General features: G+C 44.8%; 1 protein-coding gene across 2 annotated transcripts in view; it reads left to right on the forward strand.

The window, feature by feature from the left end:
* The window catches only part of CNTNAP2 (contactin associated protein 2), a 1,139,689-nt gene that overhangs the window by 952,648 nt on the left and 159,382 nt on the right, over nucleotides 1-27,659 (forward strand). For both annotated transcript variants that reach the window (XM_077304685.1, XM_077304684.1), the window contains exons 14-15: nucleotides 1,325-1,481; nucleotides 12,847-12,974. In XM_077304685.1, coding sequence (XP_077160800.1) covers nucleotides 1,325-1,481; nucleotides 12,847-12,974 — 285 coding nt within the window. The remainder of the gene's footprint in view (nucleotides 1-1,324; nucleotides 1,482-12,846; nucleotides 12,975-27,659) is intronic.

Here is a 27,659-nt window from a genome sequence, read left to right on the forward strand (position 1 = left end):
CCTTTGTCCAGTTATTAATTTCCCCCAATTTCTAGATCACCTCTCTTCCATAGAGCTCAAGGCAGTTCAAAACATGGTTAAGAATACATAGGTAACTACTCATTAAAATTCTAAAATTAAAATATCCTAAAAATAAGCCAACTCTCTACCTAGCAACTAATTTGGCTAATTGGCTACCTAACTACCTCTGCGAACCTTTTTCAATTTTTCTATCATTGAGTTTTTCTATCCTGAAACAATTTTTCTATCCTGAAACATTCTTCAGGCTTCCAAAAACCCAAGAAGTAGTGCAATTGTGCAGAACAGGATTGAGAAGCAGAACTATGGACATGACCACCCAAGGTCCCTCCCCTTCCCACCCCATCCAGGCCAGACATGATCATACTGTGTGTAGTTCTGGAGGCCTCACTTCAAGAAGGACGTAGATAAAATTGAAAGGGTACAGAGGAGAGCGATGAAGATGATCTATGAAGATAGGTTGAGGGACTTGGGAATGTTCAGCCTGGAGAAAAGGAGGTTGAGAGGGGACATGATAGCCCTCTTTAAGTATTTGAAAGGTTGTCACTTGGAGGAGGGCAGGATGCTGTTTCCGTTGGCTGCAGAGGAAAGGACTCGCGGTAATGGGTTTAAATGCAAGTACAACGATATAGGCTAGATATCAGGAAAAAAAATTTCACTGTCAGAGTAGTTCAGCAGTGGAATAGGCTGCCTAAGGAGGTGGAGAGCTCCCCCTCACTGGCAGTTTTCAAGCAAAGGTTGGATACACACTTTTCTTGGATGCTTTAGGATCCTGCGTAGAGCAGGGGGTTGGACTAGATGGCCTGTATGGCCCCTTCCAACTCTATGATTCTATGATTCTATATCAGCCAATAAATTTTTAACAAATTTTCAAAATATAGAAAAAATTAATTAACTTCCCATCCATCTGTGATACCCTTCCAGGGCTGTCAAGAAACCCCAGAGTTTCACAAAACCCTGCTTGAGAAAGCCTGACCTACCCACACACACCTTTATTCTTTTTAAAATTTATTTTATTTTCAAATTTTTAGACCGCCACTCCCATAAGCACCGGCTCGTGGCGGTTTACATGCTAGCCATAGACATTAGTAATAAAGTATCAAATTCCCCAAATATATGTGTCCAAAGTGGGCAGTAACTATTTGTGGCTCTAACCTTTTAAACTGTATTCATGTTTCATCGGTGCCTTCCCCCCCCCCCCCCAGATATACCTACGGCCAGCTAAGATATAACGTGATGCCGGCTACAGACCTGGGATCTCTGCTGCATCCCACATAACTCAATCTGCGTTCCCTTCTCTTCACAGAGGGCAACCCACACACCTGGTGGATTGGGAAATCCAATGAAAAGCATTACTACTGGGGCGGCTCAGGGCCAGGCATCCAAAAATGCGCCTGTGGCATAGAACGGAACTGTACCGATTCCAGGTACTACTGCAACTGCGACGCCGATCACAAACAGTGGTAAGTTTGGGCTGCCATACTGGTCTTGCCCTCCTTCCTCCCTGATATTTTAGCTGTTGTTTTCCTTTTTTTAATCTTGTACTTCTTGTAGGTTCTGGTTTTAACTTGTTTTGGGGATGCCTTTGTAGATTGGTTTCAGTGGTTTTTAAGATTTGTGTTTGTTTTAAATTTGTTCAAGTTGGTGGCTCCATGGGGGCAGAAAGCCAGGGTAAAAACTGTGTTACCATCTGTCTTCTTCGTAAAATGAAAAAGCAGGTTCTGCCTACATGCTCGGTTGGCTCTAAACAGGCAAAAGAAAACATGCAATGCCCAAGGCACCTTTGGGACTTGTTTTCTACCGGATGTGGCTTCTAACTCAGCAGGCTTTCTTGACAAGTCCATCAAAACGGGTTTATTATCAGCTGTTGATAACCAGCATAGGTAAATAGAACCTTCATGTTCAAAAGCAATATACCTCTAACTGCTGGGTTGTGGGGGCAGGCAACTAGTTTCTAGATTATTTCATTGGCTTCATCCATGTGTGTCCTGAGTGTTCCGCCCACTGCTTCTGAGTTCCCCATGGAAAAAACACCCTTTTGTATGCCATGTTCATCTCTTGGTGATTCTACAAATATGTGATTATAGCTCTGAAAGACTTGATAACGAGATATATTTCATATTTTTATTAGCAGTTTTCATTGTTGTAATCTGCCTGCTGATGTTTGGATCAATAGTGGCAGGCTGACAATTAGAATTAAGACATTAATTCATGGCATTATTAGGGACTGCTGAACTACGGGACGTGCATGATGCATCTGAAATAAAGCAGACCATTAGCAGTGTAATCCTAGCGTTCAAAGTTCATTGAAGTCAATGGATACAGAATGATGTTCACTTTGCCGTTTTCTGCACCAGGAATTTGTCCTCCCTTACTGCTGCCCAGTGGCAAGTCAGATTCACGGTTCCGCTCAGTGTCAACATCAGACCAGGACCATCCCAGGCCTGGCCCGACTCAAGCCCTCCAGGGACTATGTTGTGGTAGGCCCATGAGGCAGGGGAAGAGTCAAGCCATGGAGCCACCTGGGGAATTTTGTTGTTGTTGTTGTTGTTTAGGAATGTGGTATTGTGTTCCCATACAATACTGCATTCCTAAACAAAAAAAATCCCCCAGCTTCCACACAGCACGGTGGAACCTCGCTTCCCCAGCTCCCATGCAGGAGCACAAATTCAGGGCAAACAAAGTGTCACTGGCAAAATGCTCCTCCTTGTGGGAGCAGGAAGAGGTGGGGCAAGATGCCCTGGTGCAAACAGCATACCCGGGGGTCTTTGGGATGTGATGTGGCTTGAGCCCTAGATTACACGCATGATGGGGGAGCCTGATTTGTACATTTCACACTGATCTGGCTACAGCTCTTTTGTCATCTTTTGTGACATAACTTTTGCTCATCAAAATTATTTCATTCCCCATGTCTCAGTTCTTTTCCTTTCTAGTCTGGTTTTCTCTTTCCCACCCAGTACACGGGATACTAGAACAGCCATCATTAATAAGGAAAACAATACAGAATGCTCTGTTGAATCCAAAGTAGTTGCTTCTATATTTTTACAGGCTTTGGAAACGATGTCCTCGTTCCTTTGCCATCTCCTTCCCCACATTCCTACCACCTTCCTTGCAAAATTGTCTGCTGTAACATATGGAAACTTCAATGCTGAAGTTATTTTTGTTATGGAATTATTTGATGCATCTCTACACAGAGCAAACCTTTGAAATGAAGCAATGGCACATGAAATTATGCTTTTTCGTATGTAGCTTGTAATACATCATAGTAAGAACGATTTTCCCCCATCTTTCTAATTTCAGGAATCCCATTTTAGTAGCACATGCTTGGGTCTATGCAATTTCAGCTTTGCATTATTTAGCTGATGCTTTTTACAAACATTTCATCATATAAGGTTTTCAGAGTGCAGTACTTCGTCCCATTCCTTCGTTCCATTCCTTCGTCCCATTCTGCCCATGACAGAAAATCAAAATTTCCTTCCCCATAGTAAAAATGAACTAAATAATTTATAGCTTGCTCCTCTTAACGTTATCCCAAATGTGGCCTCCTGAGACAGGGCCCCTCAGTTGGCGCGGTTCACATGTCCATTGAACAGCGAGATGATGAAGGCCTGTTTGCATGCAGTCCTGGGTTGTATCGATAGAAGCATCACGCTGAAATCACACCTGGAGTACTGAGCACAGTTCTGAAGACCTCACTTCGGAAAGGACACGAACAAAATAGAGTTGGTGCAGAAAAGAGCAATAAGAATGATCTGGGGATTGGGGACCAAGCCCTATGCAGAAAGGCTAAGGGATATGGGAATGTTCAGCCTGGAGAAGAGGAGATTGAGAGGGACCATGACGGCTCTCTTTAAGTATTGGAAAGATTGTCACTTGGGGGTTTTGTATCGGATTGGCATTTGTATAGGGTCGAGTTTTGTGTCCATTTCCACACTCAAATTCACCTTTTCAGGCACAGACCTGAATTGCCCCCTCACTTGCCCTGCAGCAATGGAATCCTCAGGAAACTGGTTTTCACTTTTTGAAACAGGGGTTAATGGGGTCTAAATTGGGGCTGGCTAATATGGAAACACAGACGTTCGGGTTTTTCCAATCTGTGCCCAACATTGTTCCTCACCCCCCACCACCACCATAGTGTCTAATGGGGTCTAAGGACATAATTATGGGGGTCTAAGCCTCTTACGAGCCTCTTGTGGCACAGAGTGGTAAGGCAGCAGACATGCAGTCTGAAGCTCTGCCCATGCGGCTGGGAGTTCAATCCCAGAAGCCGGCTCAAGGTTGACTCAGCCTTACATCCTTCCGAGGTCAGTAAAATGCTGCTGGGGGGTAAACAGTAATGACTGGGGAAGGCACTGGCAAACCACCCCGTATTGAGTCTGCCCTGAAAACACTAGAGGGCGTCACCCCAAGGGTCAGACATGACCCGGTGCTTGCACAGGGGATACCTTTATCTTTTACTTTAAGCACATAATTAGGGGTCTAAGGATATCAGGTTTTCTCTCTCCTCCTCCCCATACTTAATTAGCCTCTCATCCAAAAGGAAATACTAACCTCTTTTTCTGACTTATAGAAAGAACCATATAGATTTTAGTGTCACATAGGCATATTCATATGGCTACCAGGGCATGTTTTGGTTTATAGGGGAGAGGGGTTATTTACGGCTTTATTTGTTGGCTTTAAACGTTGAGGTTTTTATTTGTGGCTTTTAATTTGTGAGGACAGGCAGGATGTAATTGTTTAAATAAGTCAATAAATTAGTGCCCTGTTGGCTTCACTTCAGTTTTAAAGAGGATTGTGGTATGGACTGTGTTCTGAAGCTCTTTCTGTCCAGAGCTGTGTCGTTAACAACCAATGAACAGTTGGCTCACCTTCTTCAGTGCAGGTGGGGTACCTTACCTCTATCCAGTCCCTAACCACAACCTGGCTGCCACATTTCAGCATAATTAAAGGTTCCAAACAATTTTCAGAGGTGGCCCTCGGTTAAGACCATTGCAGTAATCGAACTGGGATGTGACCAGAGCAAGAAAACTTGTGTCCCCGCCTTCCATCGCTCACCCTCACTCCGGTGAGAAGTGAGGCAAGAAGAGGAGCGTTGTGTATGTAATCCTGCTGAGGACCTAAGCTTCAGGTCACTACTGGTCAATATGCGGCTGGGTCCTGACTGCCAGATCCAATCAGCTCATCGTGAAACTGCCCCATTGTGTGCACTGGTGGGAACCTCCTATTGTTCTCGCTTGTATGTATGTTCACATTGTTATGGGGTTGCTCGATTCAGTTTTAGTTATCTGTATCTTAGAGCTGGGGTCAATAAACAGCTGAAATATTTTAAGTATTTGAAAGGTTGTCACTTGGAGGAGGGTAGGATGCTGTTCCCGTTGGCTGCAGAGGAGACGACACGCAGTAATGGGTTTAAACTTCAAGTACAATGATGTAGGCTAGATATCAGGGGGGGAAATTTCATAGAGTAGTTCAGCAGTGGAATAGGCTGCCTAAGGAGGTGGTGAACTCCCCCACATTGGCAGTCTTCAAGCAAAGGTTACACACTTTTCTTGGATGTTTTAGGATGCTTAGGGCTGATCCTGCGTTGAGCAGGGTGTTGGACTAGATGGCCTGTATGGCCCCTTCCAACTATGTGATTCTATGATTCTATGAAATGAACATGCAGTAGATCTAACCCTTGGATTTAATGGGGGGGGGGGATAATGGAATCCCATGGTGAAATGCCATCATTTCCAGATGTGTAACCAGAGGTGACATCACTACATTACAGGGTGCTCTAGCATTTCCTTAAGCTACCACAGAATTTTGGGGACATCCTCAAGTGTCCCATGACATGGTTACATCACTGCAGGCCAGGGATTATGTTTCTCCATGGTCCCCTGTGTTTATTATTCCCAGCTACCCATGGGATGCTGTCTCAGCAAGTCTCCAAGCCTCCCCACTCCCATCTCTTGGGGGTTGCCGGTCACAACCCAAGTCTACGTGGTGTGATTAACTTTGTATCGGGATTCTTTTTTGAAAAATCTTCCCAACCCCCTTTGTAAACCACGTACAAAATGCTCTCCCCTCCTTTTCCACTTTCAATAGGACTTCAAAACTATAATTTGATATTAAGGCACTGCCACCTTCATAAACCACAAAATCACATCTGAAGCTCTGAAATGAAATATGGTGTTTAACTAGGGATTATCCTTCCATATCGATTCAGACAGAAATGGTACCTTATTCTATATTTATTGCATATCAGTTATGTTGCTTGAGTGCGTCATGATTTGGAGCCTTCTCTGGTGCCACTCAGAGTCCTGGGACATATGAGATGGCTCCCAGTATCTCAAGGGTTTGCATCCTGGAGGCAGAAGGAGCTAGGGGAATAATGAATAAAAAATCACAGGTCATGCATTTACACAAAAAATCAATTTAACCTCTAGATAAGTCTCACTGAAACATTTATTTGTAACCAACCTTTTACTGTGCTTTTAAAAGAAATTACTTTTTGGAAGGGATGCAGCTTTTATTCAGTTAATTGCTGGGTTCAGTTTGACAAATTAAAGCTATCCTGTTGATTGATCAATCAACAGGTTTTTGACAATCTGGAAGGGGAGTATATATATATACTTAGATACCTATGTGACCATATAAAAACAGTGCACTTTGTTCATGATTTTTAACGATATATAAAAAATAAAGGTAAAGGTATCCCCTGTGCAAGCACCGGGTCATGTCTGACCCTTGGGGTGACGCCCTCCAGCATTTTCATGGCAGACTCAATACAGGGTGGCCTTGCCAGTGCCTTCCCCAGTCATTACTGTTTTACCCTCCCCCCCCCCCCCCCGCAAGCTGGGTGCTCATTTTGCCGACCTCGGAAGGATGGAAGGCTGAGTCAACCTTGAGACGGCTGCTGGGATCGAACTCTCAACCTCATGGGCAGACAGCTTCAGACAGCATTTCTGCCGCTTACCACTCTGTGCCACAAAAGGCTCTTTAAAGATATACACCAACATACGTAATAATGAGGGATTTATTTCAGGTGATATATCTGTTCTTTCTTTTCTGTTTAATTTGGTTCCTGTAGCTTCCCTCCCACTAATTTTATTCATATTCTTCCTTGATTATTCACAAGTACAGTGCAGCCCTTAAAAAGGTGCACAAGTACAGTGCAACCCTTCTTCCACAGTGTGTATGTGTAAAGTGTCATCAAGTTGCAGATGAGCTATGGTGATCCTGTAGAGTTGTCAAGGCAAGAGACCAACAGAGGTGTTTGGCCACTGTCTGCCTCTGCGTAGCAACTCTTATCTTTCTTGGTGGTCTTCCATGCAAGTCCTGGCGAGGGCTGACCCTTCTTTGCTTTTGAAATCTGGCAAGACTGGGCTAGCACAAGCCATTCCACAGCATGGGAGCCACCACAGAAAAGGGATGGATTCTAGTAGTCGCCAGTCTGGCTACCTTAAGAACCGGAAGTAGAAAATGGCAACCAGAAGTCCCCACCTTAGACTTCATGCCCTGTGGTCCAAAGCAGCACCGCCTGTTCTGTTCAAGAGACTCCCACTTTGTTCTGTGGTATCTCTTGACCAAGCCGTTCTCTCCAACCAGCTATCCAACCCTTGCCCAACGGTATTGGATTGAGAGTAGATTGTGATTGACGATCGTATCTATCCAGTTTAACTGCCTTGGGTTTAAATCCTTTACCCCGCTACTTGTTCTGGGTTTCACTTGGTCCCTTAGATCAGGGGTAGTCAACCTGTGGCCTCCAGGTGTCCATGGACTACAATTCCCATGAGCCCCTGCCAGCGAACGCTTGCAGGGGCTCATGGGAATTGTAGTCCATGGACATCTGGAGGACCACAGGTTGACTACCCCTGCCTTAGATATTAGAAACGGGTAAGACAAAATCTTTTGTCATGCCAAGATAAACCCCTCTGCTTTCCAAACATTCACCAGATTCGAACATTAAATAAATATACAAGATTTTGCGGTTTTGTGATTTCCCGGGGAAATTAGTGATGCTGCACACAAAATGCCAGGATTTTTAAAAATGATAAAGGCGTCATAAACAGGCCATAAAGTCTTTAACAAGCTGCATTTCATTTTCTAACAAGGCCCTCTGCCTACTGGAGAAAACACTACGGCAGCCGCCTAAGTGAAAAGAAAGCAATCCGATGAGGCGTTAGTCCGTGTTTACAAACAGGCCAAAAAGCGACCTGTATCTTTTTCTCTCTGTGTTTTATCGCTGATCTATTTACATAATATTTAAAAAACCCTGAACCCAACCCCACATCTGTTAATTACCTTTCTGCTATGTCATTGCCATTAAATGTGTTTACGAGTCTTGGAACATTCAGTTGCCAATAATTACTGAAGGAGAGAACGTTCTAAACATACTTATTTAGCTCTCTTTAACAGCGTCATCTTTGTCTAACTGAAACATTTCATTTAATGCCAGTCAAGATCCTCCTCTTGCCCCCAGCGGATGCGCCAAATGTTATGTTGCAGCCCAATTTGCGGCTCACACCCCCAATCACACTTTTAAAAGCTATTACCATTATAAACGGCATCTTCCAAAACCTTTTCATGGCTTTGAAACTTGAAATGGCTCTTTCCTCCCTGCCAATTACAAAACAGTTAACAGCTTCTGCCAGTTTGGACTCAGCACTGTAAGGGGGGACTGCCGTATTACTTGTGAGATGGGAGCTACTGCTGAAACTGGAGATCATGCCATGTTGAGTTCTTCCATGTTTATGCAAGGTCATGCATAACCAGAGAAGGAAGGTGCATTGATTGTGGAGGAGGAAAGCAGGCCCTAAAAGTGTCTTTGAAGGAAGGAAGAGAAGGTCAGGAAAGCTCCCATCCCCTTGGCCTTCCTCTAAGTATGCAAAACTGAACTGTTCAATAGATACAGGATTGGGGTTTATATCAAAAACCAGGTCTTCGGGTGAGGCCAGGTCTCCTACCTAAGGTCTCCTAAGATCAGTGGACCCCCCTCAAGCCACGCCTTACCATCATGTGAACCCTTTGGGGATGATTGCAGGTTGGAGGGTTTTCTTTTTCTGCCATTTTGTGATCGGGGTTTTAGAATTGGGTTTTTTAGGCAGGATTATGTTATCTGCCTTGAGACCAAGGAGGAAGGCGGACTATACATTAAACAGACGGACGGACGGGACGGGATGGACATTATTTATATTGTCAAAAATTAAAACTGACTGTTTGCTGAAGACCGCACTGAAGTCACTCCTCTGGCACCCAGGTATTAAAACAGGTCTGTCAAGAATGACAGAAAAAACCCATTGATGGTTTGAAATTCCTCTCCGCCTCAGCCTAACCTTATCTCACTGGATCATGGATAGAAGTGGAAAGAGGGAGGTACACCACCCTGCGCTTCCTGGACAAATGTCAAGATAAAAATATACTCAGATTAAATGAATTAAAATGTATCCTTTGCACAGCTTAAACCAGGGGTAGTCAAACTGCGGCCCTCCAGATGTCCATGGACTACAATTCCCAGAAGCCCCTGCCAGCGAATGCTGGCAGGGACTTCTGGGAATTGTAGTCCATGGACATCTGGAGGGCCGCAGTTTGACTACCCCTGGCTTAAACATTATACTAACACCCATATACACGAAGCTGCCTTTTGATCAAACCATCCATCCATCAAGGTAAGTATTGTATACTCTGATGGGCAGAAGCTCTCCCGCATCTCACATCATGTAACGCCTGGTCGTTTTAACCAGAGATGCCAGGGATTGAACCTGGGATCTTCTGCTTGCAAAGTGGGCATTCATTCACTCAGTCACAGCCCCTCCTCAAAACCATTATTCACGGCTATCCGCACTACCCCACATGCAACCAGCTGGGTGACCTTGGGCTCACCACAGCCCTGATTAAGCTGTTCTGACCAAGCAGGAATATCTCTCAGCCCCACCTCCCTCACAGGGTGTCTGTTGTGGGGAGAGGAAAGGGAAGGCGACTGTAAGCTGCTTTGAGACTCCTTTGGGTAGAGGAAAGCGGCCTCCAAGAACCAACTCTTCTTCTTCTTCATCTTGAGTTGAATTCATGCAAAAGATATTTTGTGGGGTTTTGTTAATTTCAGAAAAAAATTAATTTAATTTCGGAAATTTCATTAGTGCAATTTCAATTTCTTTGCCTTGCAATGGGAGCGGTGAAACAGAAAGTTGCCATGTTCATCATCCTGACTCCTGTGCAGCCCCACATTTGGGACTCAGTGTTCAGGGACCAGTTCTCTTACTGCTGCCACAAAGAGAGAATCTCCATTGCCATTTAGGGTTTTTTCCTCGCCTTTTTCTTGAGGCTGAAGAGACTTCTTTCTCTCAAAAGTGGCCTTGTCACAGAATCATAGAATCATAGAGCTGGAAGGGATCTCCTGGGTCAAAGCAGTGTCCTGTTAAACAAAGTAGTGTCCTGTTAAAGTATACGAATCTGTAGATTGGGGGGGGGAAAGCAAATGGGAGATTTTGACTTGGTCCCATTAGTATAGATTCTTGGAACTATTAACAAGAACTATAATTTAAAAATAAATTTACATTTTTTCTCATTTATCGGTGGCTCATCTACATTTTTTGCATATAAAATAACTGCGAGGATTTTATTGGCTGCTCGCCTCTGTCAGCCCTTCTTTTCAGAGGGATCTTGCTGCTCTTTGTAAACCTTATATATGATGTAGAAATCCGAAAATTATTCAGAGATGTTATCTATCTCATTATAATTACAGGATTATTGGTCTCCCTTTTGGTTATTAACCGGAATATAACACACTGGGAATCTAATCCTTTTTTTTTTTTTCCAGTTGGAGCAATTTCCTTTGGGAGAGAAGGATGACAAGAGGCCATTTTTGCAATCAAAATTTACAAAATATTTAAATAGCAGCTGTATTATTATCTAAGTACTGAATATTCCAACAGTGATTATTTCTGAATATCTACAATGAAGTCAGCAGGCTGGACTAGTTCTGTAATTAACTCGCTCTTCTTTGTGGGCCGTTAATGCTCATAAACACCACCGAATTCCAATGAGTTCTCCCTTGACTAAAAGCCCATTTTCCCCATCTACAGGAGTTTCTTCCCACAAAAGAGGCTCATCGAGTCCCTGCTGTCCTTGAATCTGGATCAAGGTTTGGGTTTTCACCTTCGAAGCCTTAAGCAGTCTTGAACCTTCATGCCTCTGGGACCGGCTCCCCCACTAAGCCCCCCAAAGGAAATTAAGGTCCAGTTAGCAAAATTTATTCCAACTCTGCACATACATCCTTGTAAGTTGCATTGAAAAAGGAGATAGCATTTTTACATTCCCTCGCTGGATGGCATAGATCGGGGGCGGCCAACCTGTGGCTCTGCAGATGTCTATGGACTACAATTCCCATAAGCCACTGACAGCACATGCAGTCCATGGACATCTGCAGAGCCACAGTTTGTCCACCCCTGGCAAAGAGGAAGTGCATACCTGCTGCAATCCATAGGGTTGCCAACCCCCAGCTGGGGACTAGAGATATTTCAACAGAACCCTGGGCTACAGAGGTCAGTTTCCCAGGAGAAATTGGTAGCTCCAGAGGTTGGACTGTATGACATTATACCCCACTGAGTCTCCTCCCCTCCCCAAACCTTGCCCTCCTATGACTCCACTTCCAAATCTCCAGGGGTTTACCAGTACAGAGTTGGCAGCTCTAACAGGCATCCACCCCGTTTGCTATTGACAAGTCTGCTTTAAAGCAGGGCCATAGTTAGAGAGAATTGTATTTCAAAATAAATTGATTGAACTACCAAGGCAAGAGAGAAGGATGCAACTTTGAGCACACAAATCACAACTTTAAAAGCGGTGGGGAGTTAACTGATTTACCGGAAGAACAGATGCAGTACGCGGGATAAAAATGGTCCTTTAAAGGCACTGGGCCGCTTCATAAATTAAAGTTACTCAAGTAGCACAGCAGAAAATATGCTAAATGGAAAGCAATAATGTCTGTGTTTTCAAGTGGATTTATAGATCTCTATTCTGGAGTAAGAGATCACTGGTTGCCCTCAGACAGAACGATCTTTTGCATTTTGTGGAAGTGTATAAGTACACGTAAAACGCATAGACGGAATTTTGTGACATCCAAAAACAAAACTGCCCAGTACTTGCTATCCACTGTTTTCAGACATTCAAAACTGCATTTTTAAACACAGCAATTAAGCTTCTAATTATTCTTTTAATCACAGATGGAAGGCAACAATTCCAATGAGACATCATTCTAAAACTTGACAGTGATTCTCTTAAGTACTTTAATTGGACTTCTGTGACTGCACTTTTAAAAGCTTCGAAGTGCTGTGTAAACAGATAAAGAATTGTGAAGTGTTAATTCTTCACAGAGCCAGAGTGCCTAGAGTGACAGTATGTTCCAAGGGAACAGATTGGTGAGCATCAGCTGAGCAGAGAAAGGCTTCTGAACTAGATGCTGAGGAGGATTCAGTCTGATTTCAGCCCTAGCTGAGAAGAGATGAGGCCTGACAGTTTCAGAATTCAGCCCTGACTGAGAGCAGTTTAACATAGACAAAAGACTTGGGAAAAGTTGGCAATGACAAGTAGGTAGTTAGACAGAGACTCATATTTGGGCAAAGGAAAGGGGATAGATTTTCCAGAGAAAGAAGAAAATTCCCTACTAGTCAAATAGAGCGTTAGCTCTGAAAAGTGCAGAAATGTCTGATCTGGTACGTTTAGAAACTGTCTGTAGAAACCTTAAGAGTCAGTTAAAAACTCAAGACATGTAGTGGTGTTCCTCAGCATACAGTGGTTTCCACAGACAACTTTTATTTAAAAAATCTCATGCTTTGTCATTTCCCTTTTCAGGAGAAAAGACACTGGGTTCCTGTCTTACAAGGACCATCTACCTGTCAGCCAAGTTATAGTTGGAGACATTGATCGTCCTGGCTCAGAAGCAAAGCTCACTGTGGGCCCTCTGCGATGCCATGGAGACCGTAAGTTTGCTGTCACCTGCTTTATCTGAAAGGTAGTCTTATTGGTATCAATTACACCAAGATAAATAGATCCAGGTGAGTAGCCATGTTGGTCTGAAGTTGGAGTCCCATGGCTCCGTTAAGACCAACCAATGATGATGATGATGATGATGATGATGATGATGATGATGATGATGATGTTAACCATTCAGTCAAGTCCAGTTCTTGGCAATCCTATGGCTCAACTATCGCCACAATTTTCAATCTTGCGCTGCTTCTTTTAGTTGTGTAATGTTCTGGCCCGTGTCCATTTTGATTGTATGTGACCACCACATTCTTTGTTGGCCCGGTTTCCTTGTAGCATTGACCAATCCTAGCAGAATGGCTTTCTCCACTGAAATGAATGCTTAATTCTGGGTATAAACTTCTGTGTGCATCTCAAGAAGCGTGAGATTGGTCTTAAAGGTGCCACTGGCCTCAAATTTAGTTCTACCAAGGTAAATAGTTCACTTTGGCAAGTTCACTGAAAAACTGGAAAGGGGTCACAACTTAATTGGTGCTTTGAAGACATGGTTACCTGACGCCCATCCAAAGACACCTTTAGAAAACTTCAGGAAACATATATAGAGAGATTACCATGTAACCACCCATGAAAAGACTTGGTTTTATATCTGAAGTGTGGGCATTCATCTCTCTTGTGGTGTAAATGAGGCAAGTTTGACTATCCCACTAAGGTTATGAAGATATAAACAGTAATACAAACAGCAGCGGAGCATTGCACAACATCTGTGATGCTTCAAACACTGCTGTTAATGCCATTAGCATTACTATTTATATTGCAATAAACTAACTTTATAGAGATATAAATAGCCATATAATGGCTAAATGCATCACTGGAAACTTGGCTTACGGCTTACGTTACGGCTAGTGAGGAGCATCTGTATTACCCTAGGTGTGCAAAGCGAGCATGAGTTTTTTACTGATGTCTGTTTGGGCTTGGATGCCAAAGAAGGGATCACAGAGCTTCCTAGGTGTAGTCTGCATGGAGCTTTTATTCCAATCCCAGGTTGATTCAGTCCCTGCCATCTCCACTGAATGCGATTTCCATTTTGATTTTCTGCAACAAGCATGATTCATCCAGAGTGACCCTACCTTTATCCTGCAGTATCCTGGAGTGGATATAACCCTCAATATTTGAAGAACCGGATTGAGAAAGCATGCAGAGTTCTGCCTATTTTGAATTTGTTCCTGAACTCCGTGGTAGAGAAGCCCTGATTGGCCAGGGCATTAGTTCCTGGTTTCCAGAATTTAAATGGGAATCCCTAACTTGGCTTAAGGGGAAGCCCTAACTTTTCTCAGCAGAAGCTCCAGAAGCCTAAACTTCTCTCAGTAGAGATTTGCCTCTTGGTTTTTTTCTCCTTCCTCTGCTGTCTCCAATCTCCCCGCCCCCCACTCCGTTCAAGAAAAGAAAGAAAGAGTCTCCTGCTGCACTTGGCTCCCCCTTCTCCTTCTGAGCTTCCCTAACCACGTGCAGAACACTTTTCTGTTTCAATGAGGGGGGGAAGACCCAAGTTCAACTCGATCTGGATTCAGCAGGATCCACAATGGAATAAACAAGTAAGTGCAGACTCTGCCCTAGTTGAGCAGCACTGAATGGCGGAAGTTCCTGTTAAATCTGGTCCCATTGAGGACTTGGCTGGCATGAAGGGCAAGGTTGTGCAAACTAGGAAGTTCAGATCAGATGGTTTTCATTAAGGGTTTGGGGTTTGTGTACTCTGTAGAACCATTTCAGAGCAGAGCCAGGTCTTGTTTTTGTACAAAGCTGAAGTTCCAGCAGACCCCGGATTAAGCATACATGCTCAGCAACATCAAGGGCTTCTATCCTTGTGAAAGTAGACAAGACTGAGGGTCTGGTAGCACCTGAAAGCAGCCCTGGGTTAACCATTAAGCAAAATAAGCCCCCATTTAGGGCTCCAAGGGTTTTTGTTTGTTTGTTTGTTTGTTTATAGTGCTTGCTGTTATTTAGTGTTAAATAAGTGATAAATTTTAAGAAGTTTCTATTTAATATAGTTGTGGGGTCTGGCCTGGGGGATGGCCTGGAAGAAAACTGAATTTTTAATCTCTTATTTCACCTGCAGCATTTACTGAGTCTTAATGTGTTGTCAGTCAAACAACGGAAAGGCCAAAGGGGCACTGTTGCTGGGTTGTGCTTCGGGCGACAGTTGGCCTTAATCCAGCCCTGCCCGAAAGCCTAACGAAACTTGGGGCAAAGTATGAGCTTTCATGAGTCCCTGCTCACATTTTCAGATAACTGAAGAACCTGAAGACGTGAGCAGTGACTCACGAAAGCTCCTCCCCCGACACAAATTTTGTTAGCCTTTACGGTGCTCCTGGACTCTTGTTCTTTTCTACTGCTGCAGACTGACTAATGCCGCTGCCCATCTCGATCCATTCTTGCTGGGACTTGTGCCTTTCTCTGACACCCCTATCTTTTTGCCTGGGTGCGCACATGGGCAAAGCAGCGCCTGAAGCAGCCGTTCTCTCCCGCTACAGCCAGCGCTGCACCACTGGCTGTGGCGGGAGCAAACGGGTGCCGAAGCGCCCAACCCTAGATTTATACTCTGCCTTGGCATTGGTTCATGAGTTAGCTGCGTGATGTGTGAGTGGTACACGATTGTGTTCTAATTGTGTATGTCTTTGACGCACCTAGTATGATGAGACCCTTAACGTTCGCGGTTGACTCTGATTTCCAAAGTGGAGGTGACAGTCATAGTTATGCTTCTGTTGTGTTGATATATGGTATGGCTGAGCCTAGTTTAAAGAAAGCTTTACCTGGGAATATTGCCTAAATTTTTTGATGTGGCATTCATTATTCAATACCGCAGGCTGCTGTTGAGTGTGAACATTCTAAATGTCTTTGCCTCGGGCCTTTAATGTGCAGAGCCAAGCCTCAAAATAAGTACCGTAGGACATTAGCTGTTCTGCATCATGCATCTGTTCTTACCTGGTTCTTTTTTAATAAGCTTGCCTAACACTCTTGTTCTTTCCCATAAAGAATGTTTTCACCCAAATATTAATTCATCTCACAGGGGTTCTCCAGGAAAAAGAACTGCAATCTATGCAGAACTGTTAATTGACATTAAAAAATCTATTCCAAAATGGGATTCCAAAGACTTCGGTCTTTGGCGTCGGAGCTGCGAGCTAATATTTTCCTCCTGGGTTGACTTGGAAATCATCAGCAATAAGCTTTCCATTACCGTAAACTCTTTCGTTTCTCTGAGGATTTTCTTAATAAATTAAAAGTAGCCAGTGTTCAGTCCACACTTCCAGCATTTTATGTGCCCATCTGTTTAACAGGGCAAAGGTTTCCTGGGTTTTTCTTGGGGTTTATCTTGTGCTTGGAGTGGGGGACAGAGATATCGAGTATTTCTTTTCCAACTTGGCTGGGGGAGAATATTTTCTATACATTGTACTATATTGTCTAGTTTGTAACTATTCTCTGGTATCAGCGTGGCCAATTTTTAGCTATCTGGCCTTCGAGTGTTGCTGCTGAATTGAAATCAGTTAGCTGTGGTTATTTTGATGCCCTTCATCTATTCAGGATATTCCAAAGCAAGATCTCCTGCCAATTCCACAGCAATTAAAAATGCAAACTTTCTTTGTCCAGTTCTTCTGGTGTATATTTACTGCATGCCCCAAAAAAAACATGTGATTCCTCCAGACCTTTTCACCATTTGGGGCTCAGAAACAGAACATTTAACAATCACAGACACAGTTGATCAGGAAGGTCTGCAGAAGTTAGAAAACAGTGACTGTCACAGAGCCAGCTTGGTGTGGTGGTTAAGAGCGGCCACTTCTAATCTGGCAAGCTGGGTTTGATTCCCCACTCCTCCACATGCAGCCAGCTGTGTGACCTTGGCCTAGTCCCAGTCCTGGTAGTGCTGTTCACACAGAGCAATCTTGTCAGAACTTTCTCAGAGGGGAAAGGCAAGGTACCTGTAAGGTGCTTTAAGACTCCTTCAGGTAGTGAAAAGCATGGTATAAAAATAACTATTCTTCTTGCCAACCTCCAGTGATGGCTGGAGATCTCCTGGGATTAGAATGGAGATCAGTTCCTATGGAGAAAACAGCTGCTTTAGAAGGTGCACTTTATTATTATTATTATTATTATTATTATTATTATTATTATTATTATTATTATTATTATTATTATTATTATTATTATTATTATTTAGATTTATTCCTTGCCTTTCCCCGGAGGCCCGAGGCAAGTTACAGACATATAAAACCCCAATAAAACATACAGTGAAACATATAAACTTATCATACATAAATCCCAAGACAATAAAACAAGATGTGGTAAAAACTCAGTTCATATCTACTCTATTCCTTGGTAACCCACTCCAGGCGGAGGGAGGACAGAGGGTGCCAGATGGAGTACGCTACTGCCTCTGTAACGGGGAGCCAGATCTTCCATGCAGCCTGGCCTCACCCCACAATCTGGTGGAAGAGCTCCATTTTGCAGGCCCTGCAGAACACTGAGCTTATGGCATTATATCGTGCTGATGTCCCCAAATCCTGCTCCAGCCCCAAAATCTCCAGGGATTTCACCACCCAAAATATACAGTCCTATCTTTCAGTCTCTCGATGTGTTATGCATGATTAACCAAAGATATATGTGAAGAAGTGAGTTTGTATTATAAGACTGTGAACTACTAACTTCATGCACTTCAACTGCATGGCTCGCCCTAAATAGAAAGCCCAAGATTTCCCTCGATTGGGGAAAAGAGGCCGTAGGATTAGTAACTGCATGGCTTCTCTGGTGATGCAGTGTGCCTTTTAGCGACCAAGAAAAAGGAACGGTATGTCTGGAGGAACATCTGCAGTGATAGTGAAAACCCTGAACTTGACCGTTACAAATTTCAGGTCAGACAGCTCAGCTTCCATGGTGGATCTCACAGCATGGGAATTGTTTAATGTATTGAGGTGTGCAAATCTCTTTTCCTTTGTTTTCATAAGTAAGACAGGTAGGGAAAGATTTGACAGCCGTGCAGTTTTCAAAACATTTAAACAGATAGGAAAGAATGTTGATTTAAGACTTGAGTTGTCCTGCTGGAGACCAATTCCTCTGAAAGGAAGGAGAGGAAGTGAAGGTGTGGGTGTTTCTTTGCATCCCAGATTTATTTATTTATTTTTTAACTTCAGCTAGTTCCTTGGGTTTTATTCACCCAGTGAACCTCTTTCATCTCTTAGCTGTAATGCTCTACTACTTTAAGGAGGAGAAACTTCTATTGTGTTTTCTGTTTTGAGATAAGAAGCAAGGGGCAGCTGCACTTATTGTTACAGTGTGGCTACTTAGTGTGTCATGAGATCCAACAGCATCCTGGGTTTCATGTGGAACAGAAAGGGGGGAAATGGTCTTGAGATGTTGGGAATTCAAGAACTAATGGAAATTCTGTTCTCACAGTTGTCCATTGATCTTACAGACTCCAGAGAAATATGCCAAACGTTTTAAGCATCGATTTTTCCCTATGCTGTATAGTTGACTCTTATGTCACTTCTGATTTGCCTCTCTGGTTTATAATTTTCTATTTCCTTTTTTGGGAAATTAAATTGAAAGGAGTGATGAAACGCTCAGACAAAGCAATTGGCTGGGAGGATCAACTATACATTTCTGCTGTTGATCTCCAAACAAAGCAGCAGTCCCTCATTTTAAGTATAACTTTGGGCATATGTAGTGCTGAAACTTGAATGGATGAAATCTAAGAATGTCCTTCTGTAAGGGGAAGGAATGCTTTTCATATCATTGTAAGCACACTCTGTGGTTATAATACAGACCTTTTTCCCTGACCTCCATGGCCTGAGCTCATAAGATTTTAGAAGCTAAGCAAGGTTGGTCATAGCTGCTATTTGAATGGGAGACCACCAAGGAAGCCCAGGGTCCTTGTGCAATGGCACAAGGAGTGGCAAACCACATCTGAATGTCTCTTGCATTGAAAACACTATTGGGTCACCATAAGTTGGCTGTGAACATACATGCAGTTCCCTTATGCGGAATCAGACCCTTGGTCCATGAAAGTCAGTATTGCATGCCTGGACTGACAATGGTGCTCAAGGGCCCCAGGCAGAGGTCTTTCACATTATCTCCTGCCTGATCTTTTTACCTGGAGAAGCTGAGGATTGAACCTGGGATCTTCTGCATGTCAAGCACGCGCTCTGTCACTGGGCCACAGCCCCACTTTCCACCAGAATCTTGCATTGGCTTCAATCGAAACTAAAACTGATTTATTTGACTTTCCAGGGTCGCCAGAATTCCAGGCAGATTAGGAAGAAATGGGTGAATATCACAAATCCACCTGGAAACCAAGAGTATTTTCATAACTCTAATCCTGTTCCTACACTTTACATCTAAATTCCACTCTGAAGTCAAACCTTGCCTCTCAGAGGTGGATGCCAAGTTAAGTAGGTGTAGACATGGGCATTTCCTCCTTGTTTTGTTTTTGAGCGACAATGCACCTGAAAGCTTTCTGGTATCCCACTAACATAAGCACTCATTCTGCCTGGATGAAAATGGGTTCAATGTTCATTGGAACCTTTTAACAATGAACCCTGTCAAACTTCTAAAGTATTCTAGAGGGATACTGAATGGCCAGTCCTCTTTGCTCGGTGAGCGGTATATTTGGTTAATGGCCTGGGGGGGGCGGAGAGTGGGTGGGGCCGGGCTGTGTGAGGGCCCAATCGGAAGGCACAAATGAACCGCCCACCACAGAGCACAAGGGCTAAGTGGATGGTTGACCCAATCATTGAGTCAAAGTTCTAACAGGGCCTTCACACCCGACCCAGCCAGGGGCAATCTGGAGACATCACTGCTAGTCAGCTCCTGACCACCGCAGGGAGAGGAGGTCAGTAGGGCTGCCAAGGGGGATGGGAACAGAGGCTTGGACAGGATGCGCCAGCCCTTTTCACCCCGAGGCTGTCCTAACTGTCAAGTCCAAATGCAAATTGCCTCAGAACCCTGACAGAGCTGGCAGGAGGCTGCAGAGTGCGTTCCCTCCCCCTCCCTCCCTTCAGGCCTGCTGCGAAGGAACCTCTGACAGGCCCTGACTGAGGGGAGGGAGGTGTTTCCAAGAGCAATGCAGGGGAACCTGAGGGCATTCCTTTTGAGGGTGGGGAACTTTCCCCTTCTGCCAAACAGTTGGCTGACAGGGAGGCCACAGAAAAGCCCCTTCTCACTTAAAATACTGCTCTGGCCGGGGGTTAGACGCAGTCAAGCCATGTGAATTTCTTCTTCACAGCTCTCTACAGATTTGAAGCCTACTGCACAGCATTATTCTGCAGACGAAACTGGATGCTGTTGCAGAGGTTCTTTTGTCTCCTGTTTCATCTGCACAACAACCCTGTGCAGTAGGTCCCAAGTCTGCCAATTCAACAACAACCTGTGTGGGTGGCCTTAGAATCATAGAATCATAGAATAATAGAGTTTGAAGGAACCTCATGGGTCATCTAGTCTAACCCCCTGTACTATGCAGGACACTCACATCCCTATCGCTCATCTACTGTAACCTGCCACCCCTTTGCCTTCACAGAATCAGCCTCTCCATCAGATGGCTATCTAGCCTCTGTTTAAAAATTTCCAAAGATGGAGAACCCACCACCTCCCAAGGAAGCCTGTTCCACTGAGGAACTGCTCTGTCAGGAACTTCTTCTGGATGTTTAGATGGAATTTCTTTTGAATTAATTTCATCCCATTCATTCTGGTATGTCCCTCTGGGGCAGGAGAGAACAATTCTGCTCCATCCTCCATATGGCACCCTTTTAAATACTTGATGGTTATCAGATCCCCTCTCAGTCGTCTCCTCTCCAGGCTAAACAAACCAAGCTTCCCCCAACCTTTCTTCATACGTCTTGGTCTCCAAACCACTCACCATCTTTGTTGCCTTCCTTCTGGACATGTTCCAGTTTGTCAACATCCCTCTTCAACTGGGGTGCCCAAAACTCAACACAGTACTCCAAGTGAGGCCGAACCAGAGCACAGTACAGTGGTAAGCATCACCTCCCGTTATCTGGACACGATACTCCGTTTGATACAGCCCAAAATCCCATTTGCCTTCTTAGCCACCGAGTCACACTGCTGACTCATGTTCAATGTATGGAGGTGGGACTTCAAAATCATACAATGCCTCAGAGTCTGGCCTCCAAAGAAGCCATTTTTGCCTTCGGAAAATCTATAAATGAGCAACATTATAATCTAGAGATGAGCAGCGATCTAGATACTATGCTAGAGTCTTGCAAACTGCAGTTGGAGGAGGGGGAGTTGCGCAGGTGTGTCCCTCCTGGGCTATGGGCTATGGCCAGCCCTTACCAGCAACTCTTTGTATTCTGGAGCACAAACAGACAGGCAGACAGACAGATATACAGAAGACAGACAGGCAGACCAGCATCAGTCCTGTGAGTCTGGAAAGTGCAGGAAGATCTAAATCAGTGGTCCCCAACCTTTTTATCACCAGGGACCACTCAACGCCTTTTACTGAGGCCCGGTTGGGGGGTAGTTTACTCCTCTACTCTCAACCACTGCCCTAGCGCTCTCTGATCGCTATGGTAATATTTAAACATCCCTTTAAATTAAGATACAGACACGACACAACAATGAAGTGTGTTGTAAAGGGCTGGGGGGGGGGATGAAGTAAAGGGCCGGGGGGGGGAGAAGGCGTTCTTCGGGGCCCACCTCCAATTAGTCGAAGGACCACATGTGGTCCGTGGCCCACAGGTTGGGGATCGCTAATCTAAATAAAGAATATTTACAGCCTGAAATTGTAAAGAGTGAACAAGTAAATGGCTGGAAATACATGGGATCTGAATGGACTTTTTTCAAGCTTGGCCTGGCAAATAAAAAACAGAATACAAAATCTTACTAAGGTCTAGACTGCTGTGCACAGAGAGATCTCCTTTTAGGGTTGCCAGCTTCCATGTGATGCTCTCTATACTACCTCCATCACGGGAAGTCTGCTATGGGGAGAGGAAGGGAAGACAATTGGAAACTGCTTTGAGACAACTGAGGCCTGCTGGGTCACTGCGGCCCATTCCCAGTTCTCTCAGACCTCTCACAGCCCCACATCCCTCATAGGTCGTCTATTGAGGGGAGACGAAGGGAAAAGGTGTTTGTAAACCGTTTTGAGACTCCTTTGGGTAGTAAACAACAGGGTACAAAAAAAACAACAGTTCTTCTTCTTCTAAGGAGCCACCATGAAAGAAGCATGTGGGCACATAACATTTTATCAACAGTGAAAAAATGGAGACAGAAGGAGCAGGGTAGACATCTGTATACTGTGACTATTCCATGTGTATTCGGGCAGGGGGACATTTCAATTTCTGTGGCCTAATTCACACAAGAAGGGAAATGACGCAGAACTGGGAGGAATTAGTTCCCATATAATCTCCCCCTAAGTAGAGTCTCCAGTCTGATTTTCCCTTCACATATCTGAAGACATGGCTATGGAACGCTCACCTGTAACCACTATGCCATAATTCCCAAAGGTCAGTCCTCTCCTACACTCAATGAACATTCCAAACCACAGGTTCTTGACACCCATATCTCCACACCCATTTGCCACCACACACCACCACAACCTCCCACACAACACACACATTCAACCCCATACCCTTACAGACTGGACAACTCCCCTTCCTCTTCCCACCGCCAAGCTCTAGCGCCTGTTATATTCCTGGATACAACAGGCTTTGCCCCTAGTAACCTACATAAAACAGATATTGAGCCACAGATGCTGGTATTGAAAAGTTCTGTTATTTGGCTTTGGCTTTTCTTATCCTTTGGAGGCCTCCATTCAGACTTACTGAAGTAAATAACTAAGGGAACTTGGAGGAAAATATGACAGAATATTTGCAGAGCTGTCATTTCATCAAAGGGAGGTCTCAGATGTTGTAAATGGTAGAATTAGAGTTCAAGGTGGAACTGCACCTTATAAAAGATCTCAACAAGCTGTATCTTATTTTGATAATATATGATCCATGGGAGGCACCGCCATAAACTGTACAGTAAGCCTCAATGCCCTTGTATTTTCTGAGTAAATAGTATTCAGTGAATAGGCCCAGCTTTCAATGTCAGTTTGAACTGATTCAACAGTGCCCAACAAGGTGAATTCTTGGTGATTTGCATGTATTACATGGATCTTGTTCAGTGAGGAGTGATCCCTCATGATTTCCTTTTAATGGTCAGACTGGTAGCTCAGTTGTTGGGAGTTCTTCTTGGTACATCCCTGACTTGATCCTCACAGCCATCTTGTTTTAGAAAATGTGGCTAATCAAAGGACACCCAACAACTGGTTTTATGGCAGGTTGTGGATTTGATCTCTGGTTTCTCAAATCTGGTCCAATGTACAATTAACTATGCGCATAAAAGGCACCTTCGTGGATCAGATCAATGGTCCAGCACCCCATGGTCAGCCAGTTGTCCTGGAGGAACAACAAACAGGGCAGAAAGGCCAAGGTCCACCTCTGATGTTGCCTCATAGCACTGATATTTAGAGGTTTATTAGCTTTGGATTTGGGGGGTTTCCTTTAGGCAAAACGGTGAGTAGCCATTGATGAACCTATCCCATAGGAATCTGTCTAATCCCCTTTTGAAACCATCTGTAAGAAGAACACCTTAGGCTATAGTCTGCATTAGGATGCCTTGGAGCTCATGTAAACCTCTTGTGACCCCTGAAGCCAACTGGGAAGTAGCCCTTGAGATCAATGGGGTGTTCAAGACAGAATATCAGAATCAGCGTCTGAAAATAGAGATGCTGCACAAGGCTTTACACATTCTTTGGAATGGAGGGTGCTGCTTCCAAACCAACCCTAAGGGGACTGGGAAACATCCAAAATCAGCGATGCCTGCCTGTGTGAGCACCTCCTTGCTAACTGTTTAGCAAATATATACTAGAGAGCAAGCCTGTTTTTGTCTATAAAACAGGTGCTAGCGTAGTGCATGCGCGTGGGGGGGGAAGTTTGTAGGCGGGTGTGCGAGAGAGTCTGGATGTCTCCGTGGCACACACACAACCAAAACCAAAAAAGGAACACACCCATGGAACACACACCTCACGCTCACTGGCTGGGGCGAGCTGGCTGGGCGTGGCACTCCATGGACTCGCAGCACGTCCAGAGTTCGAGGGCTTCGGGAGAGAGAGTCATCAGAGCACTCAGACAGGTCAGCATTGCGGCCATGGGCAGGGCGTCCTGAGGAAGTCTACAAATCACCTGATACTCTCTGGTTTTACCATAAAGTTTGCAGTGATTTCTAGAACTGACTAACATCACTTCCCCAAAGGTGACATCACACTGTTACCTGATGCTCCCCCCCACCCCCAGGCATCCACCAGACATCATGCTATGCCTGACAAGTCTGCGTATGAGAAAGGAGGGGGAGGCATTTTGGTGCAGAAAGTACCACTTGTCACTCATTAGAATCATAGAATCATTGTTAGGGAGCTCCACCGTATAAAGCAGGAGAGGGGGGGGGGAATCCTAGAACATTATGTAAACTCAGCAGTTGGCAGTGATTTCATTACATTCGTAGCCACCCCCACCTCCCTGCTCAAGAATGAGGCCCTGAATTCCTTCTAGCACACTCCGTAGAAATCTCTTTTACTGCCTAATTCTTAAGAAAGTGTAAAATGCAATATGCATCCCAAATGGGTGCTCTTGAATTCACCTGCTTGCATATTATTTCGTAAATATACGACACCAGCCGAATCAGGAGGAATTAGAAAGTCATAATGTACACTTTCCCTTCTGTGGGATTAACAACATATAATCAAACAAATGATAGATTTCCTACAGAAATAATAATTTTTGTGCTTCTGTTGAAGGAGTGAGGAAGATGACATAGTCCTAGTTTCTGTTTCTGGCCACAGGGCATAAGCTCCCGTAGGGCCCAAGCAGAACAAGCCCTTCCCTATATCATTAATTCTGTGCATTAATGAAACGCAGAGAGAGCACTACATCCTCTAGTCACTTCTTCCCCCTACTGTAACCGGGTTTTAAGAAGGACCTTTTTTCCTAGCTGATAGAATTGCCGTTTGAGGGGTCTGTCCAGAACCCACGAGCCACAAGCAACACCCAACCGCAAGTAGCAGCTTCGCATTAATGTCACAAGAGATATGGGAACAAGTCAGCATCCAGCTGAGTAACCAGCTAGTATTTGAGGCCATTAATTGCTCCTCCCTCCCTCTGAATCCTCAGCATTTTCCAGATGTCTTGGGGAAAGAGGCACCGGTCCTGTTCACTTTTAGGAAGTTGAGTTCAATGGACCAGAGCAGCCCTTTTCTCCTATCTCTTTAGGCTGGAGAGGACTCATAATCCCACTTCAGGACTGGCATCCTTAAGTTCATTTGAGGAAGAATATCCTGTTTTTTAAAAGGTTTTTTGGGTCAATAATAGCAGCAGTGCAGGAGCTAATTCCCTGTTTCCTGGTTTTGATTCTGCAGAGTTTGGATGATTATCCAATTCTGACTTTGCTTTTATTTGCATAAGGATAGATTCAAATGGATAGCCATGTTGGTCTGAAGTAGCACAATAAAATCAGAGTCCAGTAGCACAACAAAGATTGATTCAAGGCGTGAGTTTTCCAGACTCATAGCCTGACGAAGGGTGCTTGCACTCGAAAGCTCACGCCTTGAATAAACCTTTGTTGGTCTTAAAGGTGCCTCTGGACTCTGATTTTATTTGCAGTTTGCTTTAATGGTATTTAAAAACTGTTCTAGTCTCCTGGTTGCCCCAGTGACTTTTTATTCATTGATTTAAAGTGTTTTATGGCCCATGTGCTAATCTTTTCCCTATATGCTGATCTGGAGGTGTTACTGAAAAAGGAGGATGTTCATTTTTAGAATAAAATCATGACCGTTTTTGCTTTCTGGGGCTTTTGAGGACTACCTAGTAAGTTCAGAACACTGGAATGTTTTCTGAATGCTTGCTGCTTTTGGTATGTGCTGCTAGAAACCTTCAGCCAAATGTGTGGTTGGGAGCGAGATGTGAAATTCCACCTATTTGCCCCCTTGGAGTATGGCCTGTTATCGATTCCCACTTGGATTCCAAGTATGTTTGCCAACCTTGGGGTTTGGGGGTCTAGACATCTCCTGGAGTTACAACTGATCTCTGGAGTAGGGGTGGGCAAACTGTGGCATTTGCTGGCAGGGGCTCATGGGAATTGTAGTCCATGGACATCTGGAGGGCTATAGTTTGCCCACCCCTGATCCAGACTATAGAGATCAGTTTCCCCGGAGACGATGGCTCCTTTGTGGGGTTGACTTGGTGGCCTGACACCCTACCGAGGTCCCTCCCCTCCACAGACTCCCCCCCCCCAGATATCCAGAAACTTCTCAACCTGAGTCGGCAACCTTGATCAAAACCCCCCATCTTTCAGTCTGCCCAGAAGCACCTTCCCTTTGCAAGGTTACATGGGGAGGATTTTCCTTATCCACCTGAAGTGGCCTTCCACTTTTTTCTCAGCAGCAGCTTTGGGACCATTAAAAGCTAGGGGTAGCCCAAGGGGAAGAATTTCATTGGACGTTCCTGTGAAAATGCTTGTCTTTTCATTGTGCCACATTACAGAAACTCCCAGTTACCAGACCTTCTTAGGAAGCTTAATGCTTCACACATAGTGCTAGTCTATGCCACTATTAAATGCCCTTTACCCTCCTTGTTTGTACCATTTGTGAACATCCCATGACCTCTCAATGGCTAGGGGAAGATACATTATCCGTTCCTTTTAAATAAAAGAGTAAGGCCACTGTAGGCCATACCTGTCCGGGATTGGGGCCAACGCTGGTTGGGCCCTCACACGAACTAACAGCCAGCCAGTCAGGCGAGGGGCCAATAAGCGCCTGGTGATTGGCCCCTCGCCTGACTGCCTGGAACCGGCAGCAGTTGGGAGGTGTGCAGCCTGACCCGCACTGCCACCCCCCAAAGATGGCACACCCCATGAGGAGACCCAAGGCCTGCCACATGCGACAACCCCTCCCCGCCCAGCCCCAGAGCCTCCCGCCTGCCACACCACATACCTCCTGAACCGCCCCCCACCCCACAATGGAGAGACGCTGTGATGCCCTGGAGGCACCAAGCCACACTGCAGCCCCCCCCCCCATCCCATGACTGAGATCCACAGCCTTGAGCTGAAAACACTGAGGTACCTTCGCGTGGCCGCCCGGGCCCACGAGGACAGGGGATGCTGCCGTGCCCTCCTGCAGTGCGCCTGCCACCTCGCCAAGACTGCGAGCCTGCTCCGAAAATCCGCCTCCCAAGCCGTGGGGAGGTGCCCGGTAAATGCTTCCAAGACACCACGGGACGCTACGCAGCCCCTGAGGACCGGCGCCGAGCCAGGCAGAGGCCCGAGGGGGGCCCCCCCACTCCCCCCCACTCCCACCCTCCCTGGGATGCTGATTCCCTGCGCCAAAGCCATGCTGTCAGGGGGGGAGGGCGCCCATGGCATGGCCAGCACTGCTAGCTGTTTTTGCACCTCAGCGGGCTAAAATTCTAGTCCATGATATTATCATTGCATTATATTATCTATACTATATTATACTATAGATAGATAATTATCTATACTATAGTATAGTAAAAGCTATAATGTGACAAACAACACCTTGAAGTAAGATGTATATTGTGTTTGGAGGGGGGGGGATTGTTTCATTTTTACTAAGTGAAGTGAAA

The sequence above is a fragment of the Paroedura picta genome, chromosome 11 (genome assembly GCF_049243985.1).
Source record: "Paroedura picta isolate Pp20150507F chromosome 11, Ppicta_v3.0, whole genome shotgun sequence".
In the NCBI taxonomy this organism is placed as follows: Eukaryota; Metazoa; Chordata; class Lepidosauria; order Squamata; family Gekkonidae; genus Paroedura; species Paroedura picta.